At 36.2% G+C, this 16450-nt stretch overlaps 1 protein-coding gene and 1 pseudogene across 4 annotated transcripts; both read right to left on the reverse strand.

Annotated features, from left to right (window-relative positions):
* Window positions 1–8661: 8661 nt before the first annotated feature.
* On the reverse strand, window positions 8662–10418 carry LOC145626730 (molybdate transporter 1 pseudogene; annotated as a pseudogene).
* A 608-nt stretch (window positions 10419–11026) lies between these two features.
* On the reverse strand, window positions 11027–15587 carry LOC145626736 (putative pectin methyltransferase QUA2). 4 transcript variants are annotated; one of them, XM_081679210.1, is made up of 9 exons: window positions 15442–15587; window positions 14227–14981; window positions 14010–14142; window positions 13164–13404; window positions 12823–13048; window positions 12511–12686; window positions 12108–12411; window positions 11757–11895; window positions 11028–11638 (listed from the first exon to the last, which is right to left on the reverse strand). In XM_081679210.1, the coding sequence occupies exons 2-9, from the start codon at window positions 14895–14897 to the stop codon at window positions 11483–11485; spliced, it is 2046 nt and encodes a 681-aa protein (XP_081535336.1). In that variant the 5' UTR covers window positions 14898–14981; window positions 15442–15587; the 3' UTR covers window positions 11028–11482. The 4 variants fall into 4 exon arrangements, with proteins under 4 accessions (XP_081535348.1, XP_081535336.1, XP_081535342.1 ...); XM_081679216.1 differs by having other exon boundaries at window positions 14227–14959; window positions 15442–15584; XM_081679229.1 differs by lacking the exon at window positions 15442–15587 and having other exon boundaries at window positions 11030–11638; window positions 14227–14607; window positions 14757–14847.
* Between the last annotated feature and the right edge of the window lie 863 nt (window positions 15588–16450).

A 16450-nucleotide genomic window follows, 5' to 3' on the forward strand; every position in this document is an offset into this window, starting at 1 on the left:
CAATTGGGTGGGTGGAACCATTCAATTTGCCTTTAAATGACCAATCTATCGGTTTACAACTTACACCGATTTCATTAATTCAAGCCTAATACGAACATTTATGACAACAAATAATGATCATATATGGTTCTAAACGACATTATATGGCCCCGAGATGTATTCCCTAGAATCTCAAGACCTTTCGATATTGTGCCTCGAAGACTCCAAAAATTCTCAAAAAGCATGGATATAGCCTTCAATTTTTGAATTTTTTGACTTTTTTTCGCCTGTAAAAAAATTGCCGAAATGTTTACCATGGTCTCAAATACCCTTAGGGAGTCCAATTAGGTGGGTGGAACCATCCAATTTGCCTTTAAACGACCAATTTACCGGTTTACAACTAACACCGATTTCATTAATTCAAGCCTACCACGAACATTTATGACAACAAATAATGATCATATATGGTTCCAAACGACATTATATGACCCCAAGATGTATTCCCTAGAATTTCAAGACTTTTCAACATTGTGCCCCGAAGACTCCAAAAATTCTCAAAATGCTTAGATATAGCCTTCAATTTTTGAATTTTTTGACTTTTTTTCGCCCAAAAATAAAAATGGAAATAAAAATTGCCGAAATGTTTAGCATGGTCTCTAACACCTTTCATGAGTCCAATCGGGTGGGTGGAACCATCCAATTTGCCTTTAAACGGCCAATATACCGGTTTACAACTTGCGCTGATTTCATTAACTAAAACCTACCACAAACATTTATGACAACATATAATGATCATATATTGTTACAAACGGCATTATATGACCCCGAGATGTATCCCCTAAAATATAAAGGCTTTTTTTACAACGGGCACCGAATTTCTCTAAAAGCGTGGATATTAGCCTTCAATTTTGGAAATTTTTTACTTTTTTTTCGCCCGAAAATAAAAATTGGCGAAATGTTTCCCATGGTCCCTTATACCCTCTCAGAGACTAATTGGGGGGTGGAACCATTCAATTTGCTACGATTTAATTAACTTAAGATTACTACGAACATTTATGACAACATATAATGATCATATGGTTCCAATCGGTATTATATAGCCCCGAGATTATCCTCTAAAATCTCAAAACTTTTCGACACCGGGCGTCAAAACATCTCAAATTTCTCAAAAAGCGTGGATTTGCTGAAATGTTTACCATGGTCCCTAATATCCTACGAGAGTCCAATTTGGTGGGTGGAACCATTTGATTTGCCTTTAAATGATCAATTTCACGATTTGCAATTTACACCGACTTCATTAACTCAAACCTACCACGAACATTTATAACAAAAAATTATGATCATATATGGTTCCAAACAACATTATATGACCCCGAGATATATATTCCCTAGAATTTCAAGACTTTTCGAAACCGGGCCCCGAAACCTTCAAAATTTCTCAAAAAATCGTGGATATTAGCCTTCATTTTTGTAATATTTTGACTTTTTTGCCCGGAAATAAAAATTGCATAAATGTTTACCATGGACCCTAATACCCTCCGAGAGTCCAATTGGGTGGGCAGAACCATCTAATTTGCCTTTAAACAGCGAATTTACCGGTTTACAACTTGCATCGATTTCATTAACTCAAGCCTACCACGAACATTTATGACAACATATAATGATCATTTTTGGTTCTTAACGGAATTATATGACCTCGAGATGTATCCCTTTAAATCTCATTTCTTTTCGACACCAGACCCCTGAACCTTCGAAATTTCTAAAAAAACATGGATATTAGCCTTCAATTTTGGAATTGTTTTGACTTTTTTTAACACAGAAATAAAAATTGTCGAAATTTTTACCATGGTCCCTTATACACCCCGGGAGTCCAATTGGGTGGGTGAAACTATCCAATTCTTTTTTAAACCGTCAATTTACCGGTTTACAACTTGCACTGATTTCATTAACTCAATCCACCAAGAACATTCATGACAACAAAAAATGATCATATACGGTCCTAACGAGATTATATGACCACGAGATGTATTCCCTAGAATTTCAAGACTTTTAGACACCGGGCCCCGAAGACTCCAAAATTTCTCAAAAAGCGTGGATATTCGCCTTCAATTTTTGATTTTTTTTTTACTTTTTATCGCCCAGAAATAAAAATTGCCTAAATGTTTACCATGGTCTATAAAACCCTCCCGAGTCCAATTGGGTAGGTGGAACCATCTAATTTGCTTTTAAACGTCCAATTTAACTATTTACAACTTGCACTGATTTCATTAATTCAAGCCTATCACGAACATTTATGACAACATATAATGTTCATAGGTTCCAAACGGCATTATATGATCCCGAGATGTATCTCCTAAAATCTTAAGCCTTTTCGATATCGGGGCGAAACCTCCAAATTTTCTCAAAAAACGTGGATATTAGCCTTCAATTTTTGAATTTTTTGACTTTTTTTCGTCCGAAAATAAAAATTGATGAAATATTTATAATGGTTCCTGTTACCCTCCGGAGTCCCATTGGGTGAGTAGAACCATCCAATTTGCCTTTAAACGACAAATTTACCGATTTACAAATTACACGGATTTCATTAACTCAAGCCTACCACGAACACTTATGACAACATATAATAATCATATATGGTTCCAAACGGCATTATATAACACCAAGATATATTCCCTAGAATTTCAAGACTTTTCGACACCGAGCCCTGAAACCTTCAAAATTTTGCAAAAAGCATGGATATTAACCTTCAATTTTGGAATTTTTTTTATTTTTTTTTTTGCCCAGAAATAAAAATTGCCGAAATTTTTACCATAATCCCTAATACCATTTGGTAGACCATTTGGTGGGTGGAACCATTCAATTTGCCTTTAAACGGCCAATTTACCGATTTACAACTTAAACCGGTTTTATTAATTCAAGCCGACCACGAACATTTATAACAACATATAATGATCATATATGGTTCCAAACGACATTATATAACCCTGAGATATATCCCCTAAAATCTTAAGCCTTTTCAACATCGGCCCCTGAAACCTCCAAAATTTCTCAAAAAGCATTGATATTAGCCTTCAATTTGGAATTTTTTTGACTTTTTTACGTCCGAAAATAAAAATTGCAGAAATGTTTACCATGGACCATAATACCCTCCGAGAGTTCAATAGGGTGGGTTAAACCATTCAATTTGCCTTTAAACGACGAATTTACCGGTTTACAACTTGCACCGATTTCATTAACTCAAGCCTACCCCGAACATTTGTGACAACAAATATTAGTCATATATGGTTCCAAACGACATTATATGACCCCGAGATGTATTCACTAGAATTTCAAGACTTTTAGACACCGGGCCCAGAAGATTACTAAATTTCTCAAAAAGCGTGGATTTCACCTTCAATTTTTGAATTTTTAGACTTTTTTCGCCCGGAAATAAAAATTGTCGAAATGTTTACCATGGTCCATAATACCCACCCGGAGTCCAATTGGGTAGGTATAACCATACAATTTGCCTTTAAACGACCAATTTATCGATTTACAACTTGCACCGATTTCATTAATTCAAGCCTGCTACCACGGACATTTATGATAACATATAATGATAATATATGGTTCCAAACGGCATTATATGACCCCGAGAAGTATCCCCTAAAATCTTAAGGTTTTTCGACAACGGGCCCCGAAACCTCAAAAATTACTCAAAAAGCGTGGATATTAAGCCTTTAATTTATGAAATTTTTTACTTATTTTCACCCGGAAATAAAAATTGACGAAATATTTACCATGGTCCCTAATATCCTCCGGGAGTCCCATTGGGTGGGTGGAACCATCCAATTTGCCTTTAAACGACAAATTTACCGATTTACAACTTGCACCGATTTCATTAACTCAAGCCTACCACGAAAATTTATTACAACATATAATAATCAAATATGGTTCCAAACGGGATTATATAACACCAAGATGTATTCCCTGAAATTTCAAGGCTTTTCGACGCCGAGTCACGAAACCTTCAAAATTTCGCAAAATGCGTGGATAATAGTCTTCAATTTTGACTTTTTTTCACTCGGAAATAAAAATTGCCAAAATGTTTACCATGGTCCCTAATATCCTCCGGGAGTCCAATTGGCTGGGTGGAACCATCCAATTTGACTTTAAACAACCAATTTACCGGTTTAAAACTTGCACCGATTTAATTAAATCAAGCCTACCACGAATATTTATGACAACATATAATCATCATATATGGTTCAAAACGGCATTATATGACCTCAAGATGTACCCCCTAAAATTTTTAGGATTTTCGATACCGGACCCTAAAAACCTCAAAATTTTCTCAAAAAGCATGGATATTAGCCTTAAATTTTGGAATTTTTTAAATCTTTTTCGCATGTAAATAAAAATTGCAGAAATTTTTACCATGGTCCCAAATACGATTCGGGAGTCTAGTTAGGTAGGTGGAAACATCCAATTTTCCTTTAAATGGCGAAGTTACCGGTTTATAAATAGCACCGATTTCATTAATTCAAGCCTACCACGAACATGTACGACATCATATAATGATCATATATGGTTTAGAACAATATTAAATTAAATGACCTCGAAATTTATCCCCTAAAATCCCAAAGCTTTTCGACACCTGGCCCTGAAACCTAAAAAATTTCTCAAAACGCGTGGATATTAAGCCTTCCATTTTGGAATTTTTTAACTTTTTTTCGTCCGAAAATAAAAATTGTCAAAATGTTTACCATGGTGCGTAATACCCTATGGTAATGCAATAAGGTGGGTGGAACCACCAATTTGCCTCTAAACGACCAATTTACCGGTTTATATTTTGCACCGATTTCATTAACGTACTCAAGCCTACCACAAATATTTATGACAACAAATAATGATCATTAATGTTTCCAAATGACATTATATGAACCCGAGATATATTTCCTAAAATCTCAAGTCTTTCGAAACCGGGTCCTGAAACCTCCAAAATTTCTCAAAAAACGCATATATTAGCCTTTAATTTTGGAATTTTTTGTGTTTTTTTTCCCATAAATAAAACTTGACGAAATGTTTACCATGTTCCCTAATATCCTCCGGGAGTTCAATTGGATGGGTGGAACCATCCAATTTGCCTTTAAACGACCAATTTGCCGGTTTACAACTTGCATCGATTTCATTAAATCTAGCATACCACAAACATTTATGAAAACATATAATGATCATATATGGTTCCAAATGGCATTATATGACCCCGAGATGTATTTCCTAAAATCTGCAGGATTTTCGACACCGGGCCTCGAAAATTTCAAAATTTCTCAAAAATCGTGGATATTAACCTTAAATTTTGGAATTTCTTTGACATTTTTTGCGATTGTAAATTAAAATTGCCGAAAATGTTTACCATGGTACCTAATACCCTCTGGGAGTCCAATTAGGTGGGTGAAACCATCCAATTTGCCTTTAAATGGTGAATTTACCGGTTTACAATTTGCACCGATTTCATTAACTAAAGACCACCACGAACATTTATGACAACATATAATGATCATTTATGGTTTAAAACAATATTATGTGACCCCGAGATATATCCCCTAAAATTTCATTTCTTTTCGACACTGGGTTCCGTAACCTTCGAAATTTCCAAAAATAAAAAAGCATTGATATTAGCCTTTAATTTTTGAATGTTTTGACTTTTTTTCGCCCCGAAAATAAAAATTGCTGAAATGTTTACCATGGTTCCTAATACCCTCTGGTAGTCCAATTAAGTGGGTGGAACCTTTCAATTTGCATTTAAACGACCAATTTTCGGTTTACAACTTGCACCGATTTCATTAACTCTAGCCTACCACGAATATTTATGACAACAAATAATGATCATACGTGGTTCCAAACAGCATTATATGACCCCCAAGATGTATTCCCTAGAATTTCAAGACTTTTCGACACCGAACCCCGAAACCTTCAAAATTTCTCAAAAAGCGTGGATATTAGTATTCAATTTTGGAATTTTTTTGACTTTTTTTTGCCCGAAAATAAAATTGCCGAAATATTTACCATGGTCCCTAATATCCTCCGGGAGTCCAATTGGGTTGGTGGAACCATCCAATTTGCCTTTAAACAGCCAATTTAATTACCGGTTTACAACTTGCACGTATATCATTAACTCAAGCCTACTACGAACATTTATGACAACATATAATGATCGTATATGGTTCCAAACGACATTATATGAACCCGAGATGTATCTTCTAAAATATTAATACTTTTCTACACCGGGCCCCGAAACTTCTAAAATTTCTCAAAAAGCGTGGACAGTAGCCTTCAATTTTGAAATTTTAAAATTTTTTTCCGTCCGGAAATAAAAATTGCCAAAACGTTTATCATGGTCCCTAATACCCTCTGGGAATCCAATTGGGTTAGTGGAACCATCCAATTTGCCTTTAAACGACCAATTTACCGGTTTACAACTTGCACCGATTTCATCAATTCAAGCCTATCACGAATATTTATGACAACAAATAATGATCATATATGGTTCCAAACAGTATTATATGAACCCGAGATATATCCCATAGAATTTTAAGACTTTTCGACACCGGGCCCCGAAACCTCTTAAATTTCCTAAAAAGCGTGGATATTAGCCTTCAATTTTGGAATTTTTTGACTTTTTTTTCGTCCGGAAATAAAAATTGCTGAAATTTTTACCATGGTCCCTAATACCCTCTGGGAGTCCAATTGGTTGTGTTGAACCATTCAATTTGCTTTTAAACGACCAATATACCGGTTTACAACTTGCACCGATTTGTCGATTTACAACAGCTAATTTAATTAACTTGCACTGAACCCGACTTGAACCGAAATGGACCCAAACTTGGTTTAACACGTAAAAACCCGAATTTAACCCTACTTGTTACTAACTTGACCTGAATTTAATTCGACTCGTTCCTAACCCGACCCGAATTTAACCCAACCTGTTACAAACAAACCCGACTCGAAATCATCCTGACTTGTTATTGACCTGACCCAAATTCAACCCGACTTGTTATTGACCCGACCCTAATTTTACCATACCTATTACTTACTCAACCTAAAAATTCAACCCGATCTGTTACTAATCTGACTCGAAATTAACACGACTGGTTATTGACCTGACCTAATTAAATTCAACCCAAATTGTTCCTAACCATATTTCAAATCACCTTAAATGCAATTTAGACCACCTTATTATTGTTGATCAAAGCATTTTGTCTAAGGGGACCAAGTCGGTCCAGGCCAGCAAAAGAAAGGAGCATCATCCTCAAATTTAAGAGTTAAATATAGTATATATTTATTGTATGGTCAAAAGGAGATAATTATCTTCCTAAATTATAGAATATAATTCTCTAGTATATATATTGCCATATATTTTATAGTCAAAGGAAATAATTAGCTTGATAAAAATGATAATTATCTATTAATAGTTAGTTGAACCCGAATATGACCTGACTTGGAAATGACCCGACCTGATTGTAACCTGCAAATTATTGACTTGAACATAACCCGACTTGAATCCGAGAATGACCTGACTTGGAAATGACCCAACCTGATTATAACCCGCAAATTATTGACTTGAACCAAACCCGACTTGAACCCGAGAATGACCCGACTTGAAAATGACCCGACCTAATTATAATCCGCAAATTATTGACTTGAACCGAACCCGACTCAAACCCGAGAATGACCCGACCTGATTCCAACCCGCAAATTATTGACTTGAACCGAACCCGACTCGAACCCGAGAATTACCCTAACCCGTTTTAACCCGTGAAAACCCGAATTAAACCCGGCCTATTGTTCACTCGACCCGAATTAACCCGACTTGTTATTAACTCGACCTAAACCCGACTCAAACCCAATAAGAAGTATGACCCGACGTGACCCGACTCAAGCATGACCCAACCCAAACCCGACCCGCAGAGGTTATGGAATTAATCTGAATTTACCCGACCCGAGTTGACCCGACCCAAACCCGACCCGTTTACCCGAATTGACAGCTCTAATACCCACTACAGTCCTCCGCTCTAACAACTGAGCTAAGGTTGGATGTTCTACTTCAAACCACTTATTTCACAATATGGAGTAATACATAATTAACAGCAATTAAGATTCTATTTTCCATTTTTTATTCTTTGTTAAGAGAATTAAACTTAAGATAGAACGTAATGTTGCTTGTGTCAGCTTATGGAAGGTAAACTATTAGCTCTAATAAACTTTATGTATATTTATCGACTTAGATCAGCTATATCACATTATCACAAATTATTAATGGCCACATCATAATCAATTAGGGTTATTCTAATAATTTATTTGACCTTGGCACATCAGTATCATATTATAGACATCATTAGTTCAACTTTATTTTACAATTGAAGGTTTATCACATAATAAACCCAACCTGAAAATGAATTTGTCACTAGTGAAATTTTTTATCAGCGAAAGTAGGTCCAAAAATCTTATGATATGATTCCCAAGCACACTTCAGAATATCTTAAATTGAGATTTGCTCTGGAAGGCAAGTATGCATGATTAACACATTTGATAGTAATGTTGATTACTTGATTATGTTTGTACCAGAGAGCTAAAGATCGAAAGTGGATCATTAAATCAGAAATCAATAAAAAAATAAAAAAAAATAAATAGTAATAATAATAAAAAAATAAATCAATAATCAAATAAATTCATCAATCAACATATATCTCACACATAATAAAGATAATAGAACCCACAAATAAAATTGTATCCCACATAATGCTTTTTAGCACTCGTCAAATATTAATTTCTTGTTAAATTTGAGATTACAATACGATAGTAAAGAATTAAATTGTTAGCTTGCGACGATCCAAAATTCACTAGAGCGATGGCTATCCAACAAGAAAACAAGAAACTCCAATATACCACTTTCACCAGTTTTAAACTAGTATGCATTTCTTTCCATCCACAATCTAGGAAAAGATTGTGGCCTGTCCAAGATCCTCAACTTAAGGAGAAAATGAGCGATAATCCCACATAAGAACCCAAGTGATGCCCCTGATCCTACAAGGGTTACAGCAGTCACCAAAAGCATCACAAACGCCTCGGCTTTCGTGTTCATATCCCTACAAGCCATAGCGAGCTCTAGGCCAGCAAATAAAAGTAACACCCCTAAGACTCCTACAGGAAATTGGTCTAATATTTTGACAATTGAACTCCCCAAAACAACACCAATTACCAATTTTCCCATGCCCAAAAGGGCTACACACATTCCACTCCTCCCCCCGAACTTGTATTGCCCCGCGAGACCACCAGCTCCGTGGCAAGTCGGTATAGCACCAAACCAGCACCCAACTAAGTTCATCATTCCAACAGTCACAGAAAGTGATGTCGCCGAAAAATCCTTCCCCGGAAAAAGGTCTGATGACAACTTGCAAACCGCAATAACCGAGTTTAACACAGATAAAGGCAATTGTGGGATTGTACCTTGGATGAACCCTTGTTTCCAAGACTCCTTAGAGATGTTTATAACATGAATAGGAGAAGGTCCAAATTTGAAACCCTTGAACACTTCTTTAGGTCCACTTACAAATGCCAAAATTACCCCTAACAAGAAGATCATAACAGCACTAGGAAGTGAATACAAACCCCTCCTAAAACCCTTACTTCCCAAACCCCTCCTCCTCTCCATCTCATCACCACCACCACCACCAGCACCGGCCCCGCTTTCGCCACTCGATTCCAAGTCACACCCACCACCATTCTGTCTATCCTCTCCAGCCCCATTCACAAGAATGATGAAACATGCACAAACAATAGCCAATAACAAACCATCCAAACCCAACCAAGGCCTGTCACCTACACTCTTAGACTTGGCAAAATCCTGCTCTTTTGTTATATACTTAACAGCAGCCATTGCAAATTTCAACCCTTGTGAAACCTGAATCCCTCTAACAACAGATAAAGGAATTAACAGATAAACAAGCTGCATCAATTGTGTAACACCCAATACAAATAAAATTCCAGCTGTACAAATCCCTGCTGCCATAACCTCTGGAATCCCAAAATCTGGATTAGCAATAGCAACTGCTGCAATTGATTTCATAGGTTGAACCGGCATTGGTATGCCATAGATTGCACCAGTAACAATGTTGTAAATACCTGTAAATATAAGGGTAGTACCCAAATCAAGATTTCTTGACAATGTTAAGGCCAGCACTATTGGGATATAAGTGCCCAAATCTCCCATTGCACCATTCAATTCCCCCCATTTTGACCTGAAACTGAGGTTTTCTTTAAGGGTACCCCAGAAATTGTAGGGAAATTTCTGGTGAATTGGGTCTGGAGTTGGGTTTTCTTGGATTTGATGGTTTAAGTTTTCTGAAAGTTGCTGATGAATTTGGGGTTCCATCTGATTTGTTTTTGAGAAAGAACACTTTTTTTTGTTGTTATTTATACAGTATGAGTTTAAAAATGTAAACTTTATTTGTCTTTTAGAGGTATCAGGGGTCATTTATGTTGGGATTGGACCTATAAAATAAGGGCAAATTGATGTCAGTCCTAATCTTGTGGGGGAGGTGATTTCTGAATTTGATGGAGACTTCATAGGTAGTTCTTTTTTGGAGAAATGATGTTTGTGAAATATATTCTCTAATCTCCACTGCATGAGTATTCAAGTGCGTTTGGCTTCAATTCTGAAGACAATTTCAATGCTTTTTGTTTCATTTTTGCCATTTGTTTTATTCCCTCTGTTTTACTTTTTTGGAGCAAATGTCAACTTCTTTGATAGAGATGGACTTGTTTTTGAACGATTGATAGAGATGGACTTAAATTAGGGATAAGATGCCATTTAACTGTTAATTGGCACCTTGTTTGTGGGGCCTCTACATACAGGTTGCGTTCATGCACACGTCACCTAGAAAAAACCCCAAATGTAACTTATTTTAGGTACAAACGGATGTATAATTAGATATTTGATTTAAGCTTGCTGGCATTTACTTCAATTTCAGTCTTTATTAAGTACATTATCCACTAAATATGCAGTACAGCAACAAGGGTCAAGGGTAGCATCATCTAGAACTGATGAAATTATATATGACAGAACTGTGAAAAAAAAACTGATGATACAGGAAGGAAAAGATAAGAGTTAAAGAATGTTCAATCTGTTTCTATATAATTTGAAATAATACGTTACTCCGTATACAACATACATAGTTTACTGTTATTCAACTCACTTCATATTCTCAAAAAAAAATGTTCAAATTTCCCGCCCGCACTTCGGTAAAATTTAATGTAATAAATTAGCTATCAGCAATTTCCCATCTCCTCCTATCCCCAAAAAGAATACAAGTTTAGTATCTCTATAGTCTATACATTAGTTAGGAATCCAACAAAGGCACATACAGAACTATCTCTGTCTTCCCATATGGTCCTTGGTGACCACAGCAACATAATCAAACCAAACACTATCATGCTATGAAAGAGGAGCAACATCATATGTTCATACTTTGTCCCCTGGAAAGGGCTTACGGCATATGAGTACTCTCTCATCAATATTTGCTTCCACATCTACAGTCCGGGCATCCCATCTAAATCTTGTCGCAAGTGTTCTAGCTAGTTCAATCATTGAAGGTGTGTCACGGAATATAACCCAACCCTGGGAAAGGAAAATTTTCAGTACCAGTGGACAGTGGCCAATTTTTTTAGGTAAAGAGAATAGCAAGAAAAACATATAATCATCACAATTTATGATAAAAAATGTGCATTCAGCATACCTCTGGACGAAGGAGTCTGTCTATGTCTAAGAAGAGATCAAGCATTGTGCACTTCCGATGCTGACGTGTCTCAAGTGATAGCAGTCCATCAGCATGGATCATATCATAAGTTCTTGGGTATGATGGAAAAGCTTCACACCTTGAAAAAAAAAAAAAAAAAATGCAGTCAGAATTTTGAAAAAGGACCGTTAAAATCAATTTTGCACAGTGAATCCACAAATAAGTCTCAGCAATAATCAGTCATAAAGGGCATACTATCAAATGTGAATTATGTATATAGTTTCCAAAGCGAAGAGATTCCCTATTGCATATCAACAAAGAAGTTTTCATCACACAAAGGTTAACACCTACCAATCATGGGATGTGCCTATAAATCCTCTGTCATGGATCAAGGGGAGTGAGTTAGCTGCAGTCATAGGAACCACATTCATGACCCACAGATTTTTCCCTGCTTCCAGCAAGGCATGATTAAATCCACCAAACTGGGCATTCATGTCCAATACATTCCTAAGCATGTTAAAAGGTGGTGAGGGATCCTCGTCACCAGGTCTCTTCGGATGGTCAGAGAATATCTGGGGTGACAATAAAGACCAATATTCCTGAATTGTTGACTTCCACTTCAGGGAGTCCACGGAAAACACTTCAGGAAGGACACCTGTTACATATAAAGAAATGCTCGATGATGATTCTGATGAAACAACACTGCAACGAACTAAGGATTATATATAATAAAAGGAAGAGTTTGATAGCATACCATACATCCTAATTTCACTAGAATTTAGACTTGCTCTAGAGGGCCAAGCTGTGCGTTGTTCAATTGGGATCCATCTTTCACTATGAGTTCCGCCTATGCATAGATGGAGGGGTTGATAGTATGGAGATTCAACATCATAGTTCTTCTCACAGATAGGAGGGTTTGAACTATGCTTCCTGGATGAAACACAAGACAAAAACATAGAAAGATCAACAAAAGCATGAAAATCTTACACGGTAGCATTCATATTATCACATCTAATTGCTCGCTGCAACTCTATTGTGAAACATCATTCTTAGAGACAGAAATTACTTGTGAGCATAACAATTTCTTTGAGTGGTCTTTCTCCAGATAACTGTATCATCTTGCTGTGATAGCATATCCCAGCATAGACTTTCTGCAAATTGAAGGACAAATTGCCATTTCTTTTGATTTTCATTGGTTTCATGTGATCCATGCATACCAGCAACTGGTGAAGTCCAGACAAAATACCCTCCCGGCTTCAGAAGTCGGTCAGCTTCAACTAGAAAAATCCCATCTGCATAACAAGGCATATTAGGTCTTTTTTTTTCATCCAAGGAGTCTACTCTTTAGAGTCTTTTTTTTTTTTTTTTTTTTTTTTTTTTTGGCCAGGGGAAGGGGGTAATGATTACCTTTTTCATCCCAGTCAATACCACATCTCGCACAATGCAACATGTCAAAGGAAAGTGATGAGAAAGGCAGCCGCTTTGAACTGAAGGAAGCAATCATTGCAGGGAGACCTCTTTCAAGTGTTAACTGAACTTGACTACCAGAAGGTTCATAATTTGCAATACACATCGTCAACAAATTTCGTGAAAAGAGATGGGCGCCAAAACTACCATAGCCACACCCAATGTCCAAAACAGATCTTATCTGAAAGACAAGATTAACAGAAAAAAGTTAAATTTATAGGGCAGGAATCTGTTCAAATTGGACTAACAGCTATGAAGTAAAAATTAAGAATAAGCCATGCAAATTTGTTTAAAGTTTTCCTCAGCTACACAGAGAAAAAGAACTGATTACACTAGCCAGAAAGGTAGAGGTATCAGTAATGCAGTTTAACAATCTTTCATATACTGAATTAGTCAATCATTAATATTTAAGATAGAGTAGAAATTTTAAATCAATCCAACACCTTGCAACTGTGAAGACTTGACAAAAATAATGATACTGCCAGACACATTCAAGATGTTATCATTGATCAGTGCCAGCCAAAATATTGAGGTGTACATCTACATCCTCTCCAACAAATAAACAATATTGTTTGATTCCAGCTACATAAAAAACCAAAGTTACATGCTGAATCATCGAAAGATAACTATCACATTTTTCAACTTACTCTTTATTGTAGGCAGAGGAGTTTTCCTTCTAAAAGTTCAAGCAAGTCTCGTACGATTTAACTTGAGAGAAAGTGTTACTAACATACAACAGAAATTTTGATAGCTACGATATTGTGGGGAATAGAGGTTGGAACTTACTCCTGCTTGATTGAAGTCAGACACACTTCTGAGACCAATCATGTCTGCAATTTGATGTGAGTAGTCGTCAACTCCATCAAACATGAGAGAGTCTGAACGAAATGATATCTGGTCGTCTTCCAACATCATCAACCTGCAACACAGGTTATAGGACATAAATACACTTCACGTCTTCATTAAACTAGAAACACAAAAAGCTCCTCCTGCCCCCACTAACCTCTTTGTCACGGCTCCAGAAGTCAAAACCTCTTGAGCAGAAATCTTCACATTAGCATACCAAATCACATCCCTACCAGAAGGCCACCTAAGAGGTAACCTATAATTCCTCGGTGGAAGAACCACGCAATTCAGCCTTGAACCCCTTTCACACTGACGTTCCAAGTAGGAGTTCCCAGCATTTTCAGAAGTGTTAAAGCAAGGCACATAATTTTCAAACTCCTGAGAGCAAAACTCGATTTCTTTGACCCTTGAGGAGCCAAGAGAAAGCTCTTGAATATCCGAAAAGTCAGAAATGAGCTGTTCTTGGAGCTGTATCCACCAGTAACCACCAGCAACGTTATCTACGCGTAATGGTTTATTCGTGATAGAAACCATCCGTCTAATAGATGTAAGAAGCACAAAGAATGCTATTAGAGCTACAGCTAGCTTAAGAACAAAACTACATAAATTATGCTGCAATTTTCCTTTTCCATTCCCACCACCAACTTTTTCTACTCCAAAACAATGATCATCAACTGCATTACATACATAATCAGAAATGCTCGCCTTACACGAATCACCCTTCTCTTTATCTTTCTTCCTTGCTATATCATTCTCTAAATCACCAACAACAAGGTCAGCCTCCCGTAATCGTCCACTGGATCCGGCTCGATTGTGTGGGCCTACCATTGATCAGTGATTATTCTCCTACAGAACTAATCTGTTACCAGAGTTGACAATCCTACCAAAAGCTGAAAAACAGAAAAAAGCAAACTGTCCTGTGATTCAGTACTGATCTAATAGCTCATTTGATCCAGTTCATATATTCTGAATAACCAACTATTAAAACAGCATCATATAAACCCTAAATTGTGTATATAGCTAGCAATTCAAAAACTGAACTTGTTAATACCATATTATGAATCGTCTTACTCTAAATAATGGGAATTTGTTAGATTTTGATTCTAACAAGCTAATAATACAGATTTTGAATATTAATCCAAAACAAAAGCAGGTTAGCAACAAGTAGAAGTAGATAATGTAACAATTGAAATTTATAGAAGTTGGATCAAATCAAATAAGGGAAGAATTAAGCAGATCAAATAATAAATTAGTAAATGGGCGAAAGTAAAGTTGCAGTGATTGAATTAGTAATTTAGTATTGAGGTAGTTAACAAGATCTTAAATTTTGTACGGAAAAATAAACGACAATGAAGAAGGATGAAGAAGAAACCTGCGGTTTCAAAAAGACGTTAAAGAAGTGAGGCCTGAGGAACGGTGCAATGGGTCGCGCTCTTATGAAAAGTCGGCAGTCGCTACGCTAGTGTTTAGCAATAGGAGTTGAATATAACGAGTGAGTATGAATCTATGATTTGTGACTTCTATTACTCCCTACTTCTATTTGGTAGAACTAGCGATAGAGTAGTATGTAGTTGTTAGAGTAGTGAGTAGCTGGGTTAATTACTAGTGGGTAGACAATGTAATGGTTAATAATATGAGTGCTTGGCAAAAGTAGCCGTTGAAGTGTTAATACGATAAAGATACATGCATAACAATTAAAAAGTAAACAAAATTTATCAAATGTTACCCCGCTACCTTTCAAATGCTAATATTTTCAACGGTTAACAAAAGCTACTTAAACGCTACCTTTACAACTATTTACTATATAAAACGCTACCTTTACCACTATCCGCTACATAAAACGCTACCTTTACTTTTTTTCCTACTAGTGTTTTGACTTGGTCCAAACGCTAACTGCTACCTTAAATGCTACCGTCAAACAGGGTCGTAGTCATTATAATTGTTGATTTTATTATGAAAAAAACATGTTAGCTAGATAGAGTTGTTGATCTATTTACAATTTTTCGATAGCTCAGTTTACATACTAAATTAGCATGTACGGAAGATTAAAAAAAAAAATCTATAAAACTAACGAGCAAACAGTCGGAAAATTGACAATTTATTTTCAATATTAATTTTGAACATTAATATCTTTAGTATTTTAGGTATCAATTGTTAATTTTTCTAGGTAAATTAGATGATCGAAGCATTTATGTAAACTTAATCAATAAAAATTTGAAACTACTTGTATTTGGTGTTACACTAAAAATTCCTAGTAAATGGGAGGCAGATCTAGGTACTCTGTCTAAATTTATTCTTCACATGTTGCGCATTAAAAGACACTCGCAACATTGCCGGAGTATAAATTTTCAATTCCAAAGCTTATTACTTTATTAGTACAA

This window comes from Chenopodium album, chromosome 1, assembly GCF_948465745.1.
Source record: "Chenopodium album chromosome 1, dcCheAlbu1.1, whole genome shotgun sequence".
Classification (NCBI taxonomy): domain Eukaryota; kingdom Viridiplantae; phylum Streptophyta; class Magnoliopsida; order Caryophyllales; family Amaranthaceae; genus Chenopodium; species Chenopodium album.